Source organism: Pempheris klunzingeri, chromosome 5 (assembly GCF_042242105.1).
Source record: "Pempheris klunzingeri isolate RE-2024b chromosome 5, fPemKlu1.hap1, whole genome shotgun sequence".
NCBI lineage: Eukaryota > Metazoa > Chordata > Actinopteri > Acropomatiformes > Pempheridae > Pempheris > Pempheris klunzingeri.
The window spans coordinates 9,703,790-9,722,902 of NC_092016.1; the positions used below are offsets into that span (position 1 = coordinate 9,703,790).

Here is a 19,113-nt window from a genome sequence, read left to right on the forward strand (position 1 = left end):
CCCAAAACAGATTTAACAATAATATGATTATATGATACACCAAAGAGATTTTTCCTTTATTCACAAGCTTACCCTTGTTTGTCTGTAAATACAGCACTCTCTATTTGCTGTATTTTTCTTTTCTTTCTCTGTGGTCAGATTCACGATGCCTATTGGCACAGAAAAGTACAATCATATAGCCTTTCCTCTCTTGTTTTTACGAACTAAATTTTTTATGAGGGTTCTGACAAAACCACCCCCAAGACCTCTCCTGCAGTACTCCATAAATCTTGCGGTCTTCACAGATACACCCCAGAAAAAGTATATCTTCTTGTCACTCATGTTAGTATGCCTCTATGACAAGCAGGCAGTGTAATCCATTTTCTTGAGATTCCGAATTCATAGTTGTATGAGCATGATGGAGTTCAGGAGGAAAATTACATTTTTTTTGGTACATCTATTATTTAACTGTCAGCAAGGATGAATTCTGTGCTCTTTCAGCCTTGTGGAGAAGGTACAGAGAACCGTATTGTCGTGGAGCATTGCTTCATTTGCTCCTTGTCATGACTTGTAAAAAATTGAGCTTTTCTTGGTTGGTCAGTGCAAGGCTTCATCGCTTCTATGTCAAGTCCTCAGATAAGATTTTAATGTTGTGTCCACTCTGACAGTCTTTGATCCTCTGCCGTGGCTTCACATTTCCCATCATGCCCGCAGGAGATTTCACCACTTTAAGGATATCTGATACTTCCCGACCTTGCCACTATCCCATTGTCCCTGCACAGTTTTAATGCCTCTCTCTGTCATTATCAACTTTTGATTGGTACAGTCAGTGACAGTATTGGAGTTTCAGGATAATTGGCAGGTTGTGGTCTCACAGGTTTGGAGGGCTTGTCTGTGCTGTAGAAACCATTGAACTGTGAAACTGAGCGAGCGAATTACCCCAGGAAGCACTGATAGGGAGCTCAGTGTGCGATGGGATGGTTGTTGAAGGTCAAACAGAAAATCAAGCATTCGCAGAATTATCAAAGACAAGCTGAGGACACTCGAGCATGAGAACATGTTTGGAATATACTAATCTCATTTTTTTGAGATGATAAAAAATGCTAATGCCATGTCAAATTAACAGTGGTTGACCTTGACATTTTTTCCCACAATAAAGTGCTTTTTCACATGATTGTCTGATTTTAGCACCTCAAAGAGCATTTCATATGTTCACTGTGTCTCAAAACACACAACAGATGCCACTGAGTCCAGGGAATGCGTCTCAGGACGATTTCCACAGCTTAAGAGACACATTGTGAGAGAGATGTGAGGTTAAACCAATCTCATGGAAGAAGGTGAGAATGAAATTAATTCAAATTCAGATTATCAGATTGCAGGCCCCTCGTTAATTATTGGCATGAAACAGCAGTGATAGATGGTGCATGAGATAGGACAGTGTGCTTAATTCAACTTGATTCTAATCAGCTGACGAATCAAAATGCTTAATGTATTAATCAAATTAGTTTCATTCCATTGCTTCTCATTGAAATATCAAAGTGGAATAGATCAAAGTACAGTTTGATGAGATTCCTCACCATGACGGGTTTAATGGGAAGGTACCATACAGTCCAGCAGCTCATCACGGGACTTTTCGTCATTTGACACCTTGACCTTGATCGTTCAGTCAAATCCGGTGCGAGGCCATTTGAGCACCATTCACTCCCTTTTCTTTTATTGTTGCACTTCAGTACAGTCACTCCTGCAGGAAGTTAGTTTCACGGTAAAACCCAGGAAGTGGAAGCTGGAAGTACCATGACAGAGGTGCCAGTGGATGATTGGATTTTAACGCTGTTGACAAAGCCCTCTCAGCTGAAAGATCTGCCACAATCCTTCTTGGATCCTAATTGTCAGCACTGCTAAGCTGTTGGCGGTGATCTCAACCGGCATGTCAGTCGGTGGAACAGCAGGACTTACTTTAGACCTCTTAGATTACATCATAAACTTGAGCCTGCACTCACTTAAAAGGGTTTTTTATGTAAGCGTTGCCTCTCTCCTGCCAGCCCCCAAACACTTTAATAGGTTGATTCATTTGTGTGCAGCAGTGACACAAGTGACCAGAAAAGGTCTAATTTTCACAACTCATGCACATTCTACCTCAAAAGATTTCATTTAATTTTGTTTGATTTTTAGAAAATAAAGATCTGCCCTGTCTCTGTGAAGAGAAATAAACAAATGACGTGTCTGTAAAGTCATCCAGATATCTTGTTTGTTTTTTTTTTTTCTCGCTTCCCACTAACCAGATGGCAGTCAGATTTCAGACACAGGGTTCTGGAAGACAATCAAGGAACAAGATTGCTTTTTTAGGAAGGGGGATTGGTTTAACTAGATGTCAAATTAAAGGCCTTTTCACACAAACATGCACACACACACATGCACAAAGGAGCACATGTTCTCGTGACTGCTTGAGTATGTGCTCCTGTGCGTCCAAGCTGGTCCATGTTTTTTGTGTGTCAACGCTCGCTGTGAGGCGGTGAGGTCATGTACAGAAATCTGTCTCAGAGCACCCCCTGATGGAATACGTACCGCTTTTAAGGTCAACCGCACAAACTCTGCCATGCAGGTTGATACAGGGACTCATAAATGTTTGATTGGTCTATTATCCAAGCCGGGCGGGGACATTCATCCCCCGCTTCTGGAATTCAAATATTCCTTTTAGCCTGACATTTCTCCTACATTGTCTGTGGCGAGCCCCCAGTTTCACTTGCTCTCACAACACCGGGCTTCATCTGCAATGCTGTCATCTCACTGTAGGACAATTCTACAGTGTTCGCTGTTTTTAAGACTGGTGCGAGTGCAAGCGCAGTATGGTTTCAGGTGGGTGGAACTGGGGAATTGATACTCAGTCATTCCGACACTCCTCTTCCTCCTCTGCTGGGTGGATAAGGATCTGGCCATCCATCTTCGTGTCTCACCCATGTCAGCTTGGGGTAGCAAACGTGGGTACCTGGTAGTCAGAGACAACAAGAACAAAGCAGGAACATTACTTTAATCTCTCGCTGCTGTTAATTCCTACCTCTGCCATCATCCAGGAGGCAGAGCTTTGTGCATCTCAGCTTCCCCCTTATGAACAATCCATCACTGTTAGTGCTTCTCTCCAGAGTGCGCTTGCTCCTTTTTTTTTTTCTTACCTGCTCAATACTATGCTTTGCTTTCAAAAGACGATGCTGGCTAAAAGGACCGCAATATGTTGCATTCCACAGTTGACTGTTCACACTGATTTTCACATTCAGCAGCATCTTGCCATTTTTCCCACTGGAATAAGCTACAACACACTCATTTGAAGGAATGCTGCCCTGCATTTTTTATGTGAATATCCTAATAGGCTTTCAACAGTACATCCGGAATCTATAATTGACACCTGCTGTCAGGCTTCAGCAGTGATTACATAGGAAAATGACTTGACCTGTAATGAACTGTAAAACTAATGACATCTGTGTGAGATTACTCAACTTGAAAGCAAACTGTTGTACATGAAGTCCCATCAAGCGTGATATTAAAATGTCCACTTGTACATCTTTCCGCCCAAGCTAAGTAAAAGCCCAGGCTGTTGGGCCCAACGTGATGGAAACCTGAAGCTAATGACTCAAGCAGACGGCCGTGGGCATTAGACAACTTCATTTATGAAATAGTCAACCTCCCGTGTAGCGATACATTCACATTACCCTGCCTCACTTGAGAGACGCGTGGCTGTCACAGACACTGAGCAATGCTGATGTCCTTTCCTACCTGCATTCATCTTACTCTCAGGAGGTAATGGTCTTCTCAGGTCATTTGCGCATTAGGGTCCCGATCATTCATCTCACCCACCTGCAGTCCTGTGGATTGCTGGTCCTCTGCAGCACATAGAGGGATGTTTAGAAGACAAGGAAAACATACATGCTCTCAATCATTCATTTGCACTCTTTTACCCAAATCCCCCTGCTGCCTGTGGCCTAAACTGTCTGCTGAGGGCTATTCATGAACATGCAGGTTATGTTCAAATGATTTGTGGGGTTTACTTTGTGTCTGTTGATTACCTGGGAGAAATCAAGGTTTGCTCCTTAATTATTTCATGATGTTGAATGATAATCACCGCCTCTGTTGGGAAAACAGATGCCACTCTGTCTCTGAAATGTCTAGTTAGCTAGTTTTGGCAATATTGGCTGGTAATTGGAAGAGGTGTTTAGCATGTGTAGGAACACTGAATCTTTACTGAATACTTACTTATTGAGACACCACAAATGCACAGACACAATCACGATGTATTATCTTTATCAATTGGCTGCTGAGTCAAAAACTTGTCTGCGCCGTCCAGTTCTGCCTGTATGACCGGTCATTCATTCACTTGTACGTACTTAAGCGCATTTAAATGGCAAAGTGAGCGAACTATATAGTTTGTGACAACAAATCTATAAACTGAATTGAACGAAACACCTCAAATCAGCAAAGTGATTAGTGATTTTCACATCTGTTAAGTAGCACAGGAAGTGTCGACTAATGTAAAGAAAGTGAGATCATGAAGGCAGTTTGATTTCATCTTTACCTTGAGCACAGACAGGTATGACTGGCTGATAGAGGACAGGCACATTAATCTCTTTAATGGGGATGATTCAGTCCCATCTGACACATGTACAGCCATTAATCTGTTCATGCTGAATGTAGCCTGTACAACATTTGTATAATGTTGAAAAATCATATGCTTGTACACCATCGGATCAGTGTCGTTCAAAGAGCAGCTTTTCTCTTTATCCTGAACATGCATTGTTTTCATGTGGTTTCTCTACCTATCTCCATTCAGTATTCAAGATCCATTTTAATGTTTGAAAAAAACAAAATACACAAGTGACTGTTGCTGAGGCCCTCAGACTTAAATGGGTTCTTTAGGTTTCCGCATCACACTGTTCCCTTCCTCTTTTGCCTTAACTCGATGTGATACTACTCCCTGTATCTTTCACAAGCTGTTTGGCTAACAGAGGTCACAGGGGATATGTAGCCCGTTTGGTCACGACGTGAAAGCATTAGCCAGTGCCAGCAGGTGTGTAATTATATATGAAACAGGGTTTTAAAAGAGGAACATCGCAATGGCGTGTAGAAAGTAGGCCAGGAAGAGGAGACTTCAGAAAAGTCCTATTTATTCCTTACCCACTTCAAATGTGTGACTTCGTATTTGAAGTTGTCAAATAATCCAAGGTCACTGTAACTATTTCAAGACTATTAAAAATAGCATTAAACACACAACGTCGTAACATGATAAAACAAGCTTGCAGGGTGGATTCTTTAAAAGGAATTTGTAATTTTTTTCTTGTTTTCTGACCTGGTGTGTCTGTTTTTTGTGTTTCAGGTACGGTGACATGGTGCCAAAAACAATCGTGGGGAAGGTGTTCGGGTCCATATGCTCTCTGAGTGGGGTGCTGGTCATTGCCTTGCCTGTCCCTGTCATAGTGTCAAACTTCAGCCGTATCTACCACCAAAGCCAGCGGGCAGAGAAACGACGAGCCCAGAGGGTACTGACTCTCCCCCTCCCTCCGCCGCTCTCTTCCCTCTTCTCCCTATCTCTCTTTATTTCGCCTCTATCTGCCTCTTTCCTCTGTCCCTGTCTTATCCACACGTAACAGAATGACAGGGTAAACACTATCTTCCAGAATATTAATCTTTTATTGTGTTTCTGTGTATGTGTGTATTGGGTGGGCTAAACTTGCTTGAGTATATTTCAGTGGGAAAAAGAAATAAGAGAGGGAATGACAATGACTGAACAAATGATCTTCAGAGTATAGTGTCAGCAGCTTTTCAATAGCAATATGTGCATTTCTTCCTGAAAGTGTTTGCTAAGGCAGAATTTCCTAATGGTAGATTTAAGCATAGCCTCTCCCTACTAAATACTGTGGCTGCCAGAGGGAGACACAGCCAATTAGTGTGACAGACAAACCGTCAGAGGCTAAAACAGAGGTCTGTTTGTTCAAACAGAAAACTCGACTTGCTAGAATCCGTGCTGTGAAGATTCGAGGTACTAATGCCTATATGCGCTACAAACAAAATGGGCTCCTGATCGACTCACTGGAGGAGGTAACGGGACCAAGCAGCGGCTCGGGGGCTGACTGACCGGGGCCTCGCTGACGCTTGCATGCCGCTCTGCTCGGGGGCCATGTCACCACCACCACACACGGGTGGGGGGGTGGGGGCTTCTCATGCTGTAACACAGGGGCTGCTGTCATTCCAGTGCTTCAGTGTGATCGTCCTCTCTTTTACATCACACCTCTCAGCTGCAGCATTGACATGCTTCGTCAACACTCTCTCTCTCTCTGTCCATACAGCAGGATGGCCAGGCAGGCACACTTGCCTTCTGGCGGAGCACAGCCATTACAGTCACACTGACTCATGACCAAGCTCTGCATGTTTGTCCAACAGGGTTTGGAGGGGAAGGAGGGAACCACAGGCTTACTGGACAGTAGGTCGCCCATGGAGGCTGTCTGCTCAGCCTGCATCTCCTCTAAACTCTGTTTTTGATCTGCTGTGTGTTCTGCGTGTTATTTCTCGAGCATCCAGGTTGTAGTGCAGACTAACACAACATACCTTCCATCCCAGAGCCGTGCAGAGCTTCATCAAAGTGTGTAGTGTTGTTGTGGTCCAGAATCTGTGCTGTGTTTGGTGCAATCTGTTCGATCTGTGTCTAGGTGTGCCACTGCTGTTGCACTGAGATGAGCTCAGTTCTAATTTGACTTTTCCCAGTATTTTTTTCACCAAATCAGCGAAAGACTGGCAAAACCAGTTCTATCAGTGAAACATGTTGTACCCAGCCACTGTCTTTATGCATCTTTAAAACATCCCCATCTCACTAGGTTCTCAGTAGATTGGCTGCCGTGCTACAGATCAGCATTTCAACCCTCAATGCTTTGCGTAATCTCCACTACATAGTCGAGCTAGCTGTTGCCTGAGACTCTGTTTCTTTTCCGAGTCTTAACCTGTTCATCTACACTGTTTTTTTTCCCCCCTTTTTTACTTGTGTGTTCGAAGGCCTCCAAGGAGGCAGGACAAGCCCTGGTGGGGAAGGCCCCCAGCCCTCCTTTCGAGAGCCAACATCATCACCTGCTGCACTGCCTGGAGAAGACCACGGTAAATCCCTTTCTTTCCCCTAAAACTTAAAAGCTGCGTCCGGTGGAAAACACACAATCACTTTAGCATCTTTTATTTTTACTATCTTGGCAAGAGATTTTTGACAGTTTAAAATAGCTCACTGTAAAAAATAGTCCCTTTTATGTAAAATTGCATCACTCCTGCAGTCTGCACTGTATCATCAAAAGTGCCAGCCTGTTACAGTGTGTTGCAAATAGAAACAAAGTGAGTTTTTTCATCCATGCACAAACTGTAGAATCATTTCATATGCAGCGCGAGTTAAAAATAGCTGTTAATGCGACTGGGAGACCCCTCTCCCGCAACATGCTAAAGATAACAAGACTCTGCCAGCCAGTAACATTACTCCTTCCAAACAAACCAGCATATTTAATTTTACACTATCTATAATTCAGAGATGTAAGAGCCTCTTTAATGCTTGGCTGTGACATGAGTTTTACACTTGCATCTCTAAACCCTATGCAGAGACATGGACAGGCAGTAAATCAGTGTTCGATCCTCCCCCCCAGTAAAAGGCTTTCTGGTCGTCTGGGAAAAGCTCCATAAAGGCTTCATGCCATTCAGATGGCAGCGCACATGTTTACATCATGCCTCTCATGGTGTGCATTATAGATGGCAGAGTGTTGAGCAGGAGTGTCAGAGGGAAGGTTTAAGAAAGGAGGCATGATTTGGGGCATTGCATCCAGCATGGTGTTACTCTGCCACCTGCTGGCAGAGCCTGAAACACACTCGGAGCCTGACCTTCAAGTCAGTCTCATTTGTCACAGGGATAACAGTTGTGAATGTTTTCACAGATGGCTCTTAATATGGACATCTGGGCCAATATATTTCTATTCCCTTGATGATTCATTTTCCAATTATTAAACAATTTTGCTGTGGATTCTGTTCAGTCTGTTTTGTCTTTACTGTGAAACATCTTTACTCATTATTTAGCAGAGCCAATCATTGATGTAATAGAGTGATTCATGAGCAACATTGAATCCAAATTTCCGCCGTCCTCCTCTGCAGAATCATGAGTTTGTGGATGAGCAGACATTCCAGTCCAACTGCATGGAGATCTCTGTGATGAACAAGTCGGGCTCCCGTGCGTCCTCTCTGTCCTCGTCTCCGCATGGCCTCAGCTCGTGCTGCTCTCGACGCCACAGGAAGAAGAGCAGCTTCAGCCTGCCCAGCACAAACAACCAGGAGCTCAGCACCATACAAATTAGAGAGAGGCCAGTGGTCAACAGGTAGTCTCTCTCTTTCACTCTTGCTCTTTTGTCTGTCTCTACATCTCTGTCTCTCACTCACAACAAATACACACATATGCATGCACACAGCTATCATAAAGAAATAAAAAACCAAGATATTGTTGCTGCAGAGTGAAAATCAAGTATATCTATATTTGGATTTCAGATAAATTCAGATTCAGACAGCTCTCTTATGTCTAAGGTTTAAAAATCCTAATTTAGTGGGTGATCCAACAAAGAATCGCCACAAAGCGTCAAACAAGGCAATTTTCAAGGCAAGGCAAGTGGGACTTTTGGGCACGTTGGATAGATTTGCATTGCACATGATAGTCGTTAAGGGCCAGCTCACCTAAATTATGGAAAATCATTTTCAAATTTCACATTTTTTTCCTTTTCACTTTACCTCTACTGGTATCTATCTACCTTGGCTTTATTTGCTCTGGCTTGATGATATCTGTCTCTGAGATTTCTGCTTCCAAGCCAATACGATGGGTATTTCTTGAATTTTGTTGGTGGTTCTCAAAGAAAATTGGGAAAATGGCAACAAGTCCCTCCAGACAGAGTGTCCTTGTTACTCTGGATAATCCACAGACATTGCAGTTTTCAGTGGAACTTCTTTCTATCAACAACAAATAGTCCCTTCTCTCTGAGTAAACTGATGAACAGCTTGTTCTGTGGATTATCCAGAGGAACTAGGACACTGTATCTGGAAAGAGGTAATGTTGTTGAATGTTTGAATGTTTGATGTTGCGAGGAGCACAAATTAAATTCAATTTATTTCTCATATATTGAAGTGTATGTTTTAAATCTCTAAATATCAGAAAGTACTGTAAATTGGGTCAACTGTGGCTAATTTTGGAGTGAGGACTTTATACATAGGTGAGAACTGTGAATTCTTTTTCATGAGCACGCCTGCCATTACATGTAATAATATCAATTTCTTGTATGAAACAGTACACACTGAAAGCAAACAGTCATCGGGAAATTTTTTCACATGCATCCCAAAAACGTTAACGAACATTAGTAAGCCAGAGCTCCTTTATATATAATCCGTCTGCAAAGAATGTGGATATTTCATAATAGGGGGTTTTATACAGTAGAAGAATGTATAAAAGAGCTCTATTTAATACAGGCTTTATGTAGTACATTCACAAAGGTCAGGCCTCTCAACCACTTTCATCCTGTGTTTTCTTTTACAGCCGCTCCAGCCTGAATGCCAAACTCGATGAGACTGTGCCCTTGAAATGTGACGAACCTTACATCACTCCCTCCATGGTCAGCCTATCTGCCCCGGTGGTGACCTCATCAGACGGGCACAGCTCCACCACCACCACCGCATACTCTCAGAGCAACATTGTCCGAGTATCTGCCTTGTAGATGTCATGCCTATCTGATCAGCTAACTGGTCTCAAGAAGCACCAGATGCTGAGGAGAGGGACCACAGAGCATCAACCTGCCATAATCTAGAGGGATTATAAGATTAGCAGAAGTCTGGGTTTTTTGAAGTAGTGATCTCATCTGATGTCAAACTCTGCATGGTATTAGAGTGGTGTGGACGGCTGCCTTGGAAATAAAAGCGAACCAGCAGATCTTGCTCCATTAAGCACAGCAGAGCAAGGAGGTGTTGGGATTGCGTGGTTATCGTTGTTGCCTAAAAATACTGAGAAAAAACTTTATTTTTGAATATGTAATGTAGTTGTATTTGTTGTCTTCTGATTCAAAGGACGAAAGGCAGATGTTAAAAGGTCATTCTTGATGGCCTCTGATGACAAAGCACACATATTCATTAACTGATGGCCATCTTTGTGAATATTAAATCAGTCATCTTACACGTTAGAAACATTCACTTCACTCATCACACGGTTAAATAGATTGTTTTGAAACCCCTAAATTAACTGGTTTCCATTAGTCCCCTCACTGTTGTAAATGGAGAAAACATACATCCGCTGGAATGGATAACTTGTTGTGAATATTCATTAACTGACTCATTAACTGGTTGATGTCATTGCTTGATGAGTAAAATATACTAAGCATCCTGACATGTTTGTGAAATGTGCAAGTGAAAGTCAAAATGACAAAATCTGTTGTTGTTAGCTTACATATTTGACATTCTGATATGGATCTATGTGAAAGCCACTGTCATTAATTAACAATTGATATTGAGAACTATACAGGGTACATATTAGTTAGGCCACAAGGTAGAAATACAAGTGAATGTTCTCCGCAAACCTTAACTAATACTAACCCTAATGTGGACACATAGTATTGCCCAGGAAAACCGTATGAAAGACTGTAGAACATCAACTCCATTGAGTTCCTCTTAAATTACAATATTAATAAGCGAGACTTGGTAGATTTCACTGTGTTAAAGGGCCATTTTGTACATTTTTCATATTGTAAATATCTCAGAACTTTATCAACTGCATTTGAAGTCGGCTCCTCTTATTTCTAGATTTAGTTGACAGTTGTTGGCATACTATTTCTGTCTGTTAACTGGTTGAATTAAGGATTTGCATGCTGTCACTGCAGAATTCTGTTTTATTAAAAGTATGTCTCTGCTTCTTGTTGGAGGTTTGTCAGTAAAAATGAGATTTATGGAAGGAAACACAATGGGGCTGGTATGTTATGATGTAAATTCTGCAACACTTTGCTTTTAATGAAATACAAATCTTGTCATGGAGTACATACGTATATAAGGGGTAAGGAAAAGGGAAGAATAATCACACATTGTGCATTTGGTGCAGTGGATAGAATAAATACTGTAGCTCTACTGAAACATCCATTAAGTGATCCATGTCTTTTCTTTTTTTTTTACACAATACACAGTTAGATGGATTTCATAATGTTTTGCCTGGTTACTCGAAGAGCCTCACTAATAACAGGATGAGATAATAATTAGGTGCTGCTGGAGGACATGTGAGGGCCTGACTGGCCCAGTGGTGGGTCCTGACTGCAGGATCTCTGGAGACAGACAAGCAGGCCTCAGTGATTGTTTGACAGAGCTCAGCAGCGTCCTCCTGCTGAGCTGATTGTGTCGGTCCAGGCTGCTTCTCACAGCATGCAGCGCCTCTGCTCTGCAGTGTTGAGTAACTGCTGAGAAGTCAGCCTGCATAAAATCTAAGACATCGCAGCGGCATATAAAATAATAGGCTTCCTATACCCAAATAAAAAAATCACACTTTGACGTCTGGAGCGTAATTTAGTTAATATTTGAACAATGACTCGACAAACGTTTGCTATTTTAGTATTCAGTTACACAGTGAATATGAATATGGTCATTTGGTCTGCTGAGACACAAAAGTAGACAGAAGTAGAGGTATTGTCATTTCTTATTGAATGTGGATTTAACCCTGTTTTTAAGCCTATAAAACTCTGCCCGAAACTGAGGGTTTACTGCAGCATATATTATAGGGTCACTCAGAGATGTAATGCAGGCAACAGAGACTGACAGAATCTCCACATCCTGGATGATTGTTATCTGAAAAAATAATAGACAATTAAAAAGTGTTAGAAAACTTAAGATGGACTTTGTTAAATGGCTAACCTATCCGCAAAATTGTTTTATATAGCATACAGATAGATAGATAGATAGATAGATAGATAGATAGATAGATAGATAGATAGATAGATAGATAGCATGTCCTTATCTCTACAAATACTTACTTGTTTATTCTTGTTTCTGTAAACAACAAAATTCACCAGGATAGTTGTGATCAATGGCAGCCAGAATAAGAGGAATGTTATGATTATATAGCCGGCACGCTTTGCCATTTTACTTTCCTTCTTTTTGCTCGCTCTCTCTTTACTTGCTTTTGAAGGCATCATGCAAACGGCACCTTCCATTTCCATGTTTTGTTTTGTAGCCTCTTTTTCTGGGACATTATTTGAGGCCAGTGGTAATGAGGACCCTTGCTCTACTGTAGCCACAGCTGGTGTTTCTCCGCCATTGCTGTTCTTGGATTGTTTTTGTTCCATCGGGAAAACAGAAGTGAACTCAGGATTTTCTAACTGCGCAGACGTCGGAGCGTGGGGCCTCATTTCTTTCATTTCAGAGGGTGTTTTGTCAATTTTCACTTTCTCTTTGGACTGCTTGTCTGTGTCGAAATTGCTTGACACCTTCTGTGGTTTTGTGGTTGAGCTGTTAACAGTAGCACGAACACTAACAGCTTCTCCATTTGATGGTTTTGCTTCAACGTCCATGGCACAGGGGTTGGACTGCTCTGTTTTCAAATGTTTGTCCTCAGTCTCCAATGCAACCTGTATTGTAGGAGGGCAATGTTCTGTTTCCAAGTCCGTTATCACCACTGAATTTTTAACTTCTATTTTATCCTCTGAATCAATGGAGACACATTGTGGAGCTTCTGTTGAGGTCAGTAGACCAACCGTAGATTCTTTCTTGGATGAATCCGGTTCAGCTTGTGTCACTTGTTCCTCCTGAGCAACACTTTTGCTCAAGGTTTGGTTTTGCTCTGATTTTCCTTGTCCATTCTCAACAACTGTGGTTTCTCCTTTTTCCTGCTTAACTTCTGTTTGGTCTGTATTTGACGCAACACGAAAAGTACCATTGTCAAATATCTTTCGATTGTGTGATCTCACAAGGAAAAATATGCTAGCATAGAACCCAATGATAACAGCAAAGCAAACCGCCCAAAGTGGGAACAACATATACATTCCAAAGGTGTCGTAGGTGGATAATGTTTCTCTAAGTAGTCCTTTACATTTCATATGCACAGGTGTGTCCTTCACAAATATCAGACAAAAAACAGCAACCACAATAGCCAAGATCCATGTAAGAGGAATCAGTACCATAATTCGTCTTCGGCTCTGACTAGTTTTGAAAGGTTGTGCAATGGCCTGGTATCTCTCTGCACTTATACAGGCCAGCGTCAACAGTTGGATGCAGCAGCTGAAAGAGAAAGAGGCCACTTGCGTATCACAGATCAACTCGTCCACATGCCCTCTTCGATACACGGTGATGACGATAGTTAAGAGAATGGGGCAGTCAATTACACATCTCAGAATGTCTACAACTGCGAGGTTGACCACCAGTGCATTGTTCGAGGTTTGCAGGGATTTTTGGTGATAAACCGCCAGCATGACAAAAATATTCGCTCCAATCCCCACAACAGAAGTAATCAACAGAATCAAGCTGTTTGCCACTGCCAAGGCGAGGTCAACATATTCCTCCCAAATGGTATAGTTCCCAGAGTACCATGCAGGTGTTGGCTCACCTCTCATCTCCAGGTTTAAACAGTCAACATGTTTAGTTCTTCATTCTTTCGCTGACTGAACGTACAGTACGGCTGCTTTGCTTGTCTTCAAGAGATTCTCCACTGGATGGATGCTATTAACGGGCAAACCTGTAGCTTGGACAAATAACGCCCTTTGTCTCCGCCCTTTTCATTATCACTCCACAGCAGCAGCACAGTCACCTGGGAGTCCTCACTGTTAACATTCATTAAAAACTGTGCTGTGTATTCACAGCTCAGACGACTGGAGAAAAAAAAGAATGGTTGTTAATTGAAAAGTGGTTACGTCACTAGTTACTCAATCCTGATGTACAACTTTAAAAAGCCAGCCAGGGGCTCAAAGCTGAAATGCAATAATGATGATGATATGGCACTGTGTCTCAGAGGATGGTATATGTGTGTCAAGTGAACAGCTGTCCATTTCATTTAATACAGTACCACACAAAGGTTAAAAGCTTTGCATTAAGCATGCCAGATGGATGACTTGGGAGTTCTTGAATTGGCTCAAGAAATAAAGGGAGCCATGCTGCTGGATTATAGCATGCCATTGTGTAATCCTGTTTGCAGATCAAGTGTGAAATGCTCTTTGCTTCAAATGTGGAAGCTTACAGACTATGCCAAATCTGGGATTAGATCAACACAATACATTTTCCTCCTGACCATCCTACATATTAGACTTATCAAATGTCAAAAACCCCCAAAAAGCCAAACGATACAGATAAAAGCTGGAAGTTCTGGAAAATAAACCGTGGTGAAACACAAAAACATTCAATGAACGCTTTAGTACTAACAAATAACTGTAAATATTTCAGGGCACTATTAACTGAGACAACATAATAAGCAGCTTGTAATAAGCAGCTGGCTAAAATAGAAATGATGAGACATATGAGTAGATGCAAATGAAAAACACTTAATTTAGAATCACATTCCCATTTATGATATTTACATCAAATGTGCCAAACAAGTGGGAGGGGGGAGGACAAAATGAGCAATAGAACAAAAATTCACCCAAGTCAATCAAAAACAAGCACCATATTTACAAAAGCACTATTCAGTATATTAGTCACTATTAGTAGTGAGTATCCACCATTAATCAGAGGTTTATGCAGTAACAGAAATCACTGATGTAAGGGGCAGAACTATTTTATATCTTTGACACAGATTTATCAAACGGCACAATTATTGTATAGAGTTATATATAATTATAGTATTCAAACAGTGTGAAAGGGAAAATGTAGTAGTTTAACATAGTAATGGTTTTACAGTTATATATAGTTTTTGGGAAAATAAAATAAAGATAGAGAATGGTCAGATTCACAGTTGCAAAGATTTATTCTGTTATTGTGAAAAGTTGCTGAATTGGATCATGGTTTAATACATATGATAAAAATCATGGCTCCCCATCACGTATGAAATCAATTAAATAAATAAATAAACATATCAATGAAATTAAGTAAATTGATAGATCCAAGCAAATCAACTATTGAACAGTGAATTCCATTTATAGTCCTTGTTACAAGCACTAAATCATCAGCTAGAATCATCTTTAATTGCATTCTTTTACTTCATCTTTACTCAGTGATGCATAATAATCTTCATTTCTGGGGATTCAGTGTGGGCTCGGGACACGACATCCAGGGTTTGAATTGGGCTCAGTGACTTTGTCATTATGTCATCCTTCTCTGAACTGTCTAATCCCTCTCTGAACTGTCTGCAGAGATAAAAAATTTAAAAACACAAAACAGCACAAATAAGAAATTGACAGACCATAGAGCAGGCAAGCCAAGAAAAATTAAAGTAGTAGTTTACTGCCTGACTGACTTCCAATTGTCAAAATATGCACAAGGTGAGATGTGCAGCAGGCTTGCTTAACAAACACACCCAAGTTTCTCATATTTTTCTCTTTTTCTAGGTATTGCAGAACTTACTTTTAAATGGGGAGCAGCACAGTTGCTATGGAGTAAAATCATGCCTGTATAAACTGCAGCAATCTCATATTATAATATCATATTATGTGCTTCATGCAGCAGACTTTTGGGAAGTATGAGTGGTGGCAAAAGGCAGGACTTATACATTGCATAATCGACAATAAATTGCAAATTATTTGGCCTGGCATGTGACTGTTGATGACATGATGGAGCTGGCTATTGTCGACAGTGATTCCATTTATTTGCATAGGTGGAGGTGCTGTGCAGCATGTGTATAACTCACATCAAATCAGAGCATTTGTTTCCGGGAAAAGGCAGAAAAGGACCTTGTAAAATAAAAGAGATTGCACAATCTACTATGTATGAATCATTGTTTCATGTCATGCACAATGCATTGCCCATTTTATTTATGAACAAAATTCAGGGGTCAAAGTTTTTATTTCTCTGCAGATTGTCTGTGTAAGACTAGCCTAGTCTTGTGAAAAATGCACTCAAATGGAAAATTACAAATGGAAACAACAAAACATTCATTTAAATCAGTGTTTTCTGTCTTTTCAAGATTCTCTTTTTTTCTTTTTGGCTCATTTTCCACATTCATACAGTACACAACTGCAAACATCAATATGAAAAAGGTAACAGTTTATTGATTTAAACAAATCGCATAAGTAAAACCACTGTACTGAACACTGTTATTGTTCTAAAAAAATGGGATGGACGATAACTACAGGAACACCTTGCAATATAATGTGAATCAAGAAGATGCCAAAACAACCTAATCTCAGAAAGAGATGGATCAACTCATCTCTTAAATAAGCTTAACAAAAAGTGAACAAAATAAGCACTTTTTTTTCCATGGTATTGGATTGGATTGCATTACTGTGGTTTTCCACTTATTTTGTCCACCTTCTGAATATCAGCTATGAGTCTCTGAGCCGATTCTGTTCTCGCTGGGCTGCAGTGACGACCTCTCTGAGAGACATGGGCCTGTGGATGTGCAGGTCTGTGTCCTTGATGAGGCACCATTAAACACAGATGGCCGTGGCAGCTTCTTGTTTCTGCTGGAGAAAGTCACAGAGGCAGCACCTTGCTGTGCGTGTTGATGTTCCTGTTTAAGGAAGTCAGCCGGCTCCTCCTGTTCAAGGAGCACATGTTGATGCTGACACTGGTGGGCGCATGGGGAATGTAGTGGCCGCATGACAGCACCTCCAGAGCGGCATCGCGGAACTGTTGGACATAAAAACACATTAACACTGCCAGGAAATGCATCAGCATCAATTTCACACAGAATCCAAACATGGTTTTCTTGTGCTTCCTCTCTTTGTACACACTCGGCAGATGTATTCAGTATTTCTGCCACGCTGCTCATATTATGCACTGATCTTAACAATCATCTGTGTAGTTCTGTAGTGTAGTTTCTTTTTTTAGGGCAGCAACTAAAGAATATTGAATCGATTAGTCGTTGATTATTTTCTTGATTCATTGGTTAGTTGTTTGCTCTATGAAATGTGGGTAAATAGTGAAAAATGTGTCTCAGAAGCCAAGGTGACATTTTCAAATTGTTTGTTATGTCTGACTGACAGTTCAAAACCCAAAGATATTTAGCATATCATCACAGAAGACATGCATGCTTGGCATTTTTGCCACACTGATGATTAACTTTGTAGATCGGCTGATTGATTAATCGTTTACTTACCTCTAATCATATTGACAGTAAATGTAAAATAAATTCTTGAATCAATTATTTGAGTCAGAGTAGCTTTTATTTTTATCTTATGTTTCATTGTTTTAAATAACTATTTCTGCCTTTTTTCTTTTACTTGTCTCGTTGTCATATTTTGCCTTTTTATGTCTAATGTAAAGCAGTTTGATTTGCCTTGCTGTGGACAGATGCTTCAGCATACAAATAAACTTACCAGATGTCTTTCCCTAATTAGGATGTAAAGATTTTGAGTTTAATGATGGAAAAAATAAACAAAGTCTTCTAAAAAAAAAAAGGATGTTTTTAGTGATGCTAAATTGTGGAATGACAGAACTCTAAAGGTAATATACATTTAGCTGCTCACCTGCTTGTTGGAAAGGAAGTAGATGATGGGGTTATAGACAGGGCTCGTCTTGGCAAAGTACATGGGCATGGTGGCAACTAGTGGAGGGATGTAGAGCTCTGGATCAACGACTACCACCACTGACAACGCCGTGTAGGGCAGCCAGCAAACAAAAAAAGATATGATCATGGCTAGGACCATATTAATGGCATGATCATTCTCCTTCTGGCTGGATCGCCCACCCTGTAGCTCCACACTCCTGTTCAGCTACAAGTAGAAAGCAAAATTGGCACCCATTAAAAGCTTACAACTTATTTTAGTCCGTAGATGGCAAACTGCTAGCAGACGAGGATGGAGGAATATATTTTAAATCTTCTAATGGTGTAAAAGTGGCATTAATATGCCATCATGGGCCCACCTTATTCATGGATTTGAGTACTTTAGCATAGCAGTAGATGATGACTGTAACGGGGAAAATGAAGCAGATGAGCGTGTAGAGGATGAGGTAGCTGTAGTTGTTCCACGATCTCTTCTCCCAGGCCAGAGAGCAGGAGGTCTGGACTCCCTCAGGCCCGTAGGAGCTCCAGCCGACTAACGGAGTCACGGCCCAGAACAAGCAGAAGATCCAGAGAAACAGCAGCCCCATGATGCTTCTCCTCATGCTCAGCTTTAGACCAGCTCTTGGCTTACACACCACGATGTACCGCTCGTAGGCAAGCAGGGTCAGAGTGCAGAGAGACACCAGACCTGGGAGAGAAAAATCCAGGTAAGGTCCATTTGCTTGGAGATTTTAACTGCATCTCATAGTTTTTTTTGCAGGGAACGGAAAAATAACTGAGCAAACTCCATTCACTGAGAAGGACGGGAGATGTTGTGGAAAGAACTGGATAAAGCTACCCAGTGGACCTTGAATTACAGTTCGAAACTTGAAGTGAGAATAACACATTTTTCAAGAAATGAACACCAGAAAGATAGTTTCCAAATGCAAAAAGAGTAGGATTTACAACAGACATTTTCAAACGCTCAAATATATTATTGCAAATGATCATTCTTTGAGCCATACAAGCTTTTATTTTTGTTTGTTTTTTTACAACAAAACAAAATTGATCTGAAAAGTCTACACAACAACTTCACTTACCAAAATAATTGACAGCAAATCCTTGAAACACGCAGGCTGCGTGGCCAATAAAGAAAGAGCCATGGTAGTTAGTGATGGTGACGACCAGGGAGCCGCACAGGCCTATCATGAGGTCAGACACGGCGAGGCTGAGGATAAACACGTTCATCGGATGGAGGAGAGACGGATTCCTCACCATCACGGTTATGACGAGACCATTGTTGAAAACGGTGAGCACTGTGTTGATGAACATGAGGAAGGAGAGGACACTGTAGCCCACCCGGGGGAAGACGGTGGGCGCCACTGTGGCCACCTCGGCGTGGATGGATGGAGGGTGAGAGCCGGAGCTCCACGGCGTGCTGTTGCTGTCCATGGTGCCTAAATGAAGTCCAGCTTTGGTGAGACAACTGTGAGGCCAGA

At 41.3% G+C, this 19,113-nt stretch overlaps 3 protein-coding genes across 3 annotated transcripts in view; 1 reads left to right on the forward strand and 2 right to left on the reverse strand.

The window, feature by feature from the left end:
• LOC139201707 (A-type voltage-gated potassium channel KCND2-like) overlaps positions 1-9,734 on the forward strand; it is a 28,624-nt gene extending 18,890 nt beyond the window's left edge. Inside the window, exons 2-6 of the mRNA XM_070831102.1 lie at positions 5,342-5,504; positions 5,965-6,063; positions 7,012-7,110; positions 8,137-8,357; positions 9,557-9,734. Coding sequence (XP_070687203.1) covers positions 5,342-5,504; positions 5,965-6,063; positions 7,012-7,110; positions 8,137-8,357; positions 9,557-9,734 — 760 coding nt within the window. The remainder of the gene's footprint in view (positions 1-5,341; positions 5,505-5,964; positions 6,064-7,011; positions 7,111-8,136; positions 8,358-9,556) is intronic.
• Positions 9,735-11,679: 1,945 nt separating this feature from the next.
• On the reverse strand, positions 11,680-12,557 carry LOC139201215 (dopamine D2-like receptor). Its single transcript, XM_070830481.1, has 3 exons — positions 12,342-12,557; positions 12,021-12,311; positions 11,680-11,835 (listed from the first exon to the last, which is right to left on the reverse strand). Exons 1-3 carry the CDS (start codon positions 12,555-12,557, stop codon positions 11,680-11,682), a joined length of 663 nt encoding a protein of 220 aa, XP_070686582.1.
• Positions 12,558-16,602: 4,045 nt separating this feature from the next.
• On the reverse strand, positions 16,603-19,075 carry parietopsin. Its single transcript, XM_070830057.1, has 4 exons — positions 18,715-19,075; positions 17,995-18,323; positions 17,598-17,843; positions 16,603-16,758 (listed from the first exon to the last, which is right to left on the reverse strand). Exons 1-4 carry the CDS (start codon positions 19,064-19,066, stop codon positions 16,603-16,605), a joined length of 1,083 nt encoding a protein of 360 aa, XP_070686158.1. The 5' UTR covers positions 19,067-19,075.
• Positions 19,076-19,113: the final 38 nt, after the last annotated feature.

Bases quoted from the DNA above. Each gene is read 5' to 3' on its own strand.
- parietopsin (XM_070830057.1), bottom strand. From the start codon at position 19,066: ATGGACAGCAACAGCACGCCGTGGAGCTCCGGCTCTCACCCTCCATCC. The intron at 17,844-17,994 runs GTGGGCCCATGA...TTCTACTTGTAG, and splicing joins TACTCAAATCCATGAATAAG to CTGAACAGGAGTGTGGAGCT. The intron at 16,759-17,597 runs GTGAGCAGCTAA...TATGTCCAACAG, and splicing joins ACTTCCTTTCCAACAAGCAG to TTCCGCGATGCCGCTCTGGA.
- LOC139201215 (XM_070830481.1), bottom strand. From the start codon at position 12,557: ATGGACGTTGAAGCAAAACCATCAAATGGAGAAGCTGTTAGTGTTCGT. The intron at 12,312-12,341 runs GTTTTCCCGATG...AAACAATCCAAG, and splicing joins AAAATCCTGAGTTCACTTCT to AACAGCAATGGCGGAGAAAC. The intron at 11,836-12,020 runs GTAAGTATTTGT...TTATTTTTTCAG, and splicing joins ACAGAAACAAGAATAAACAA to ATAACAATCATCCAGGATGT.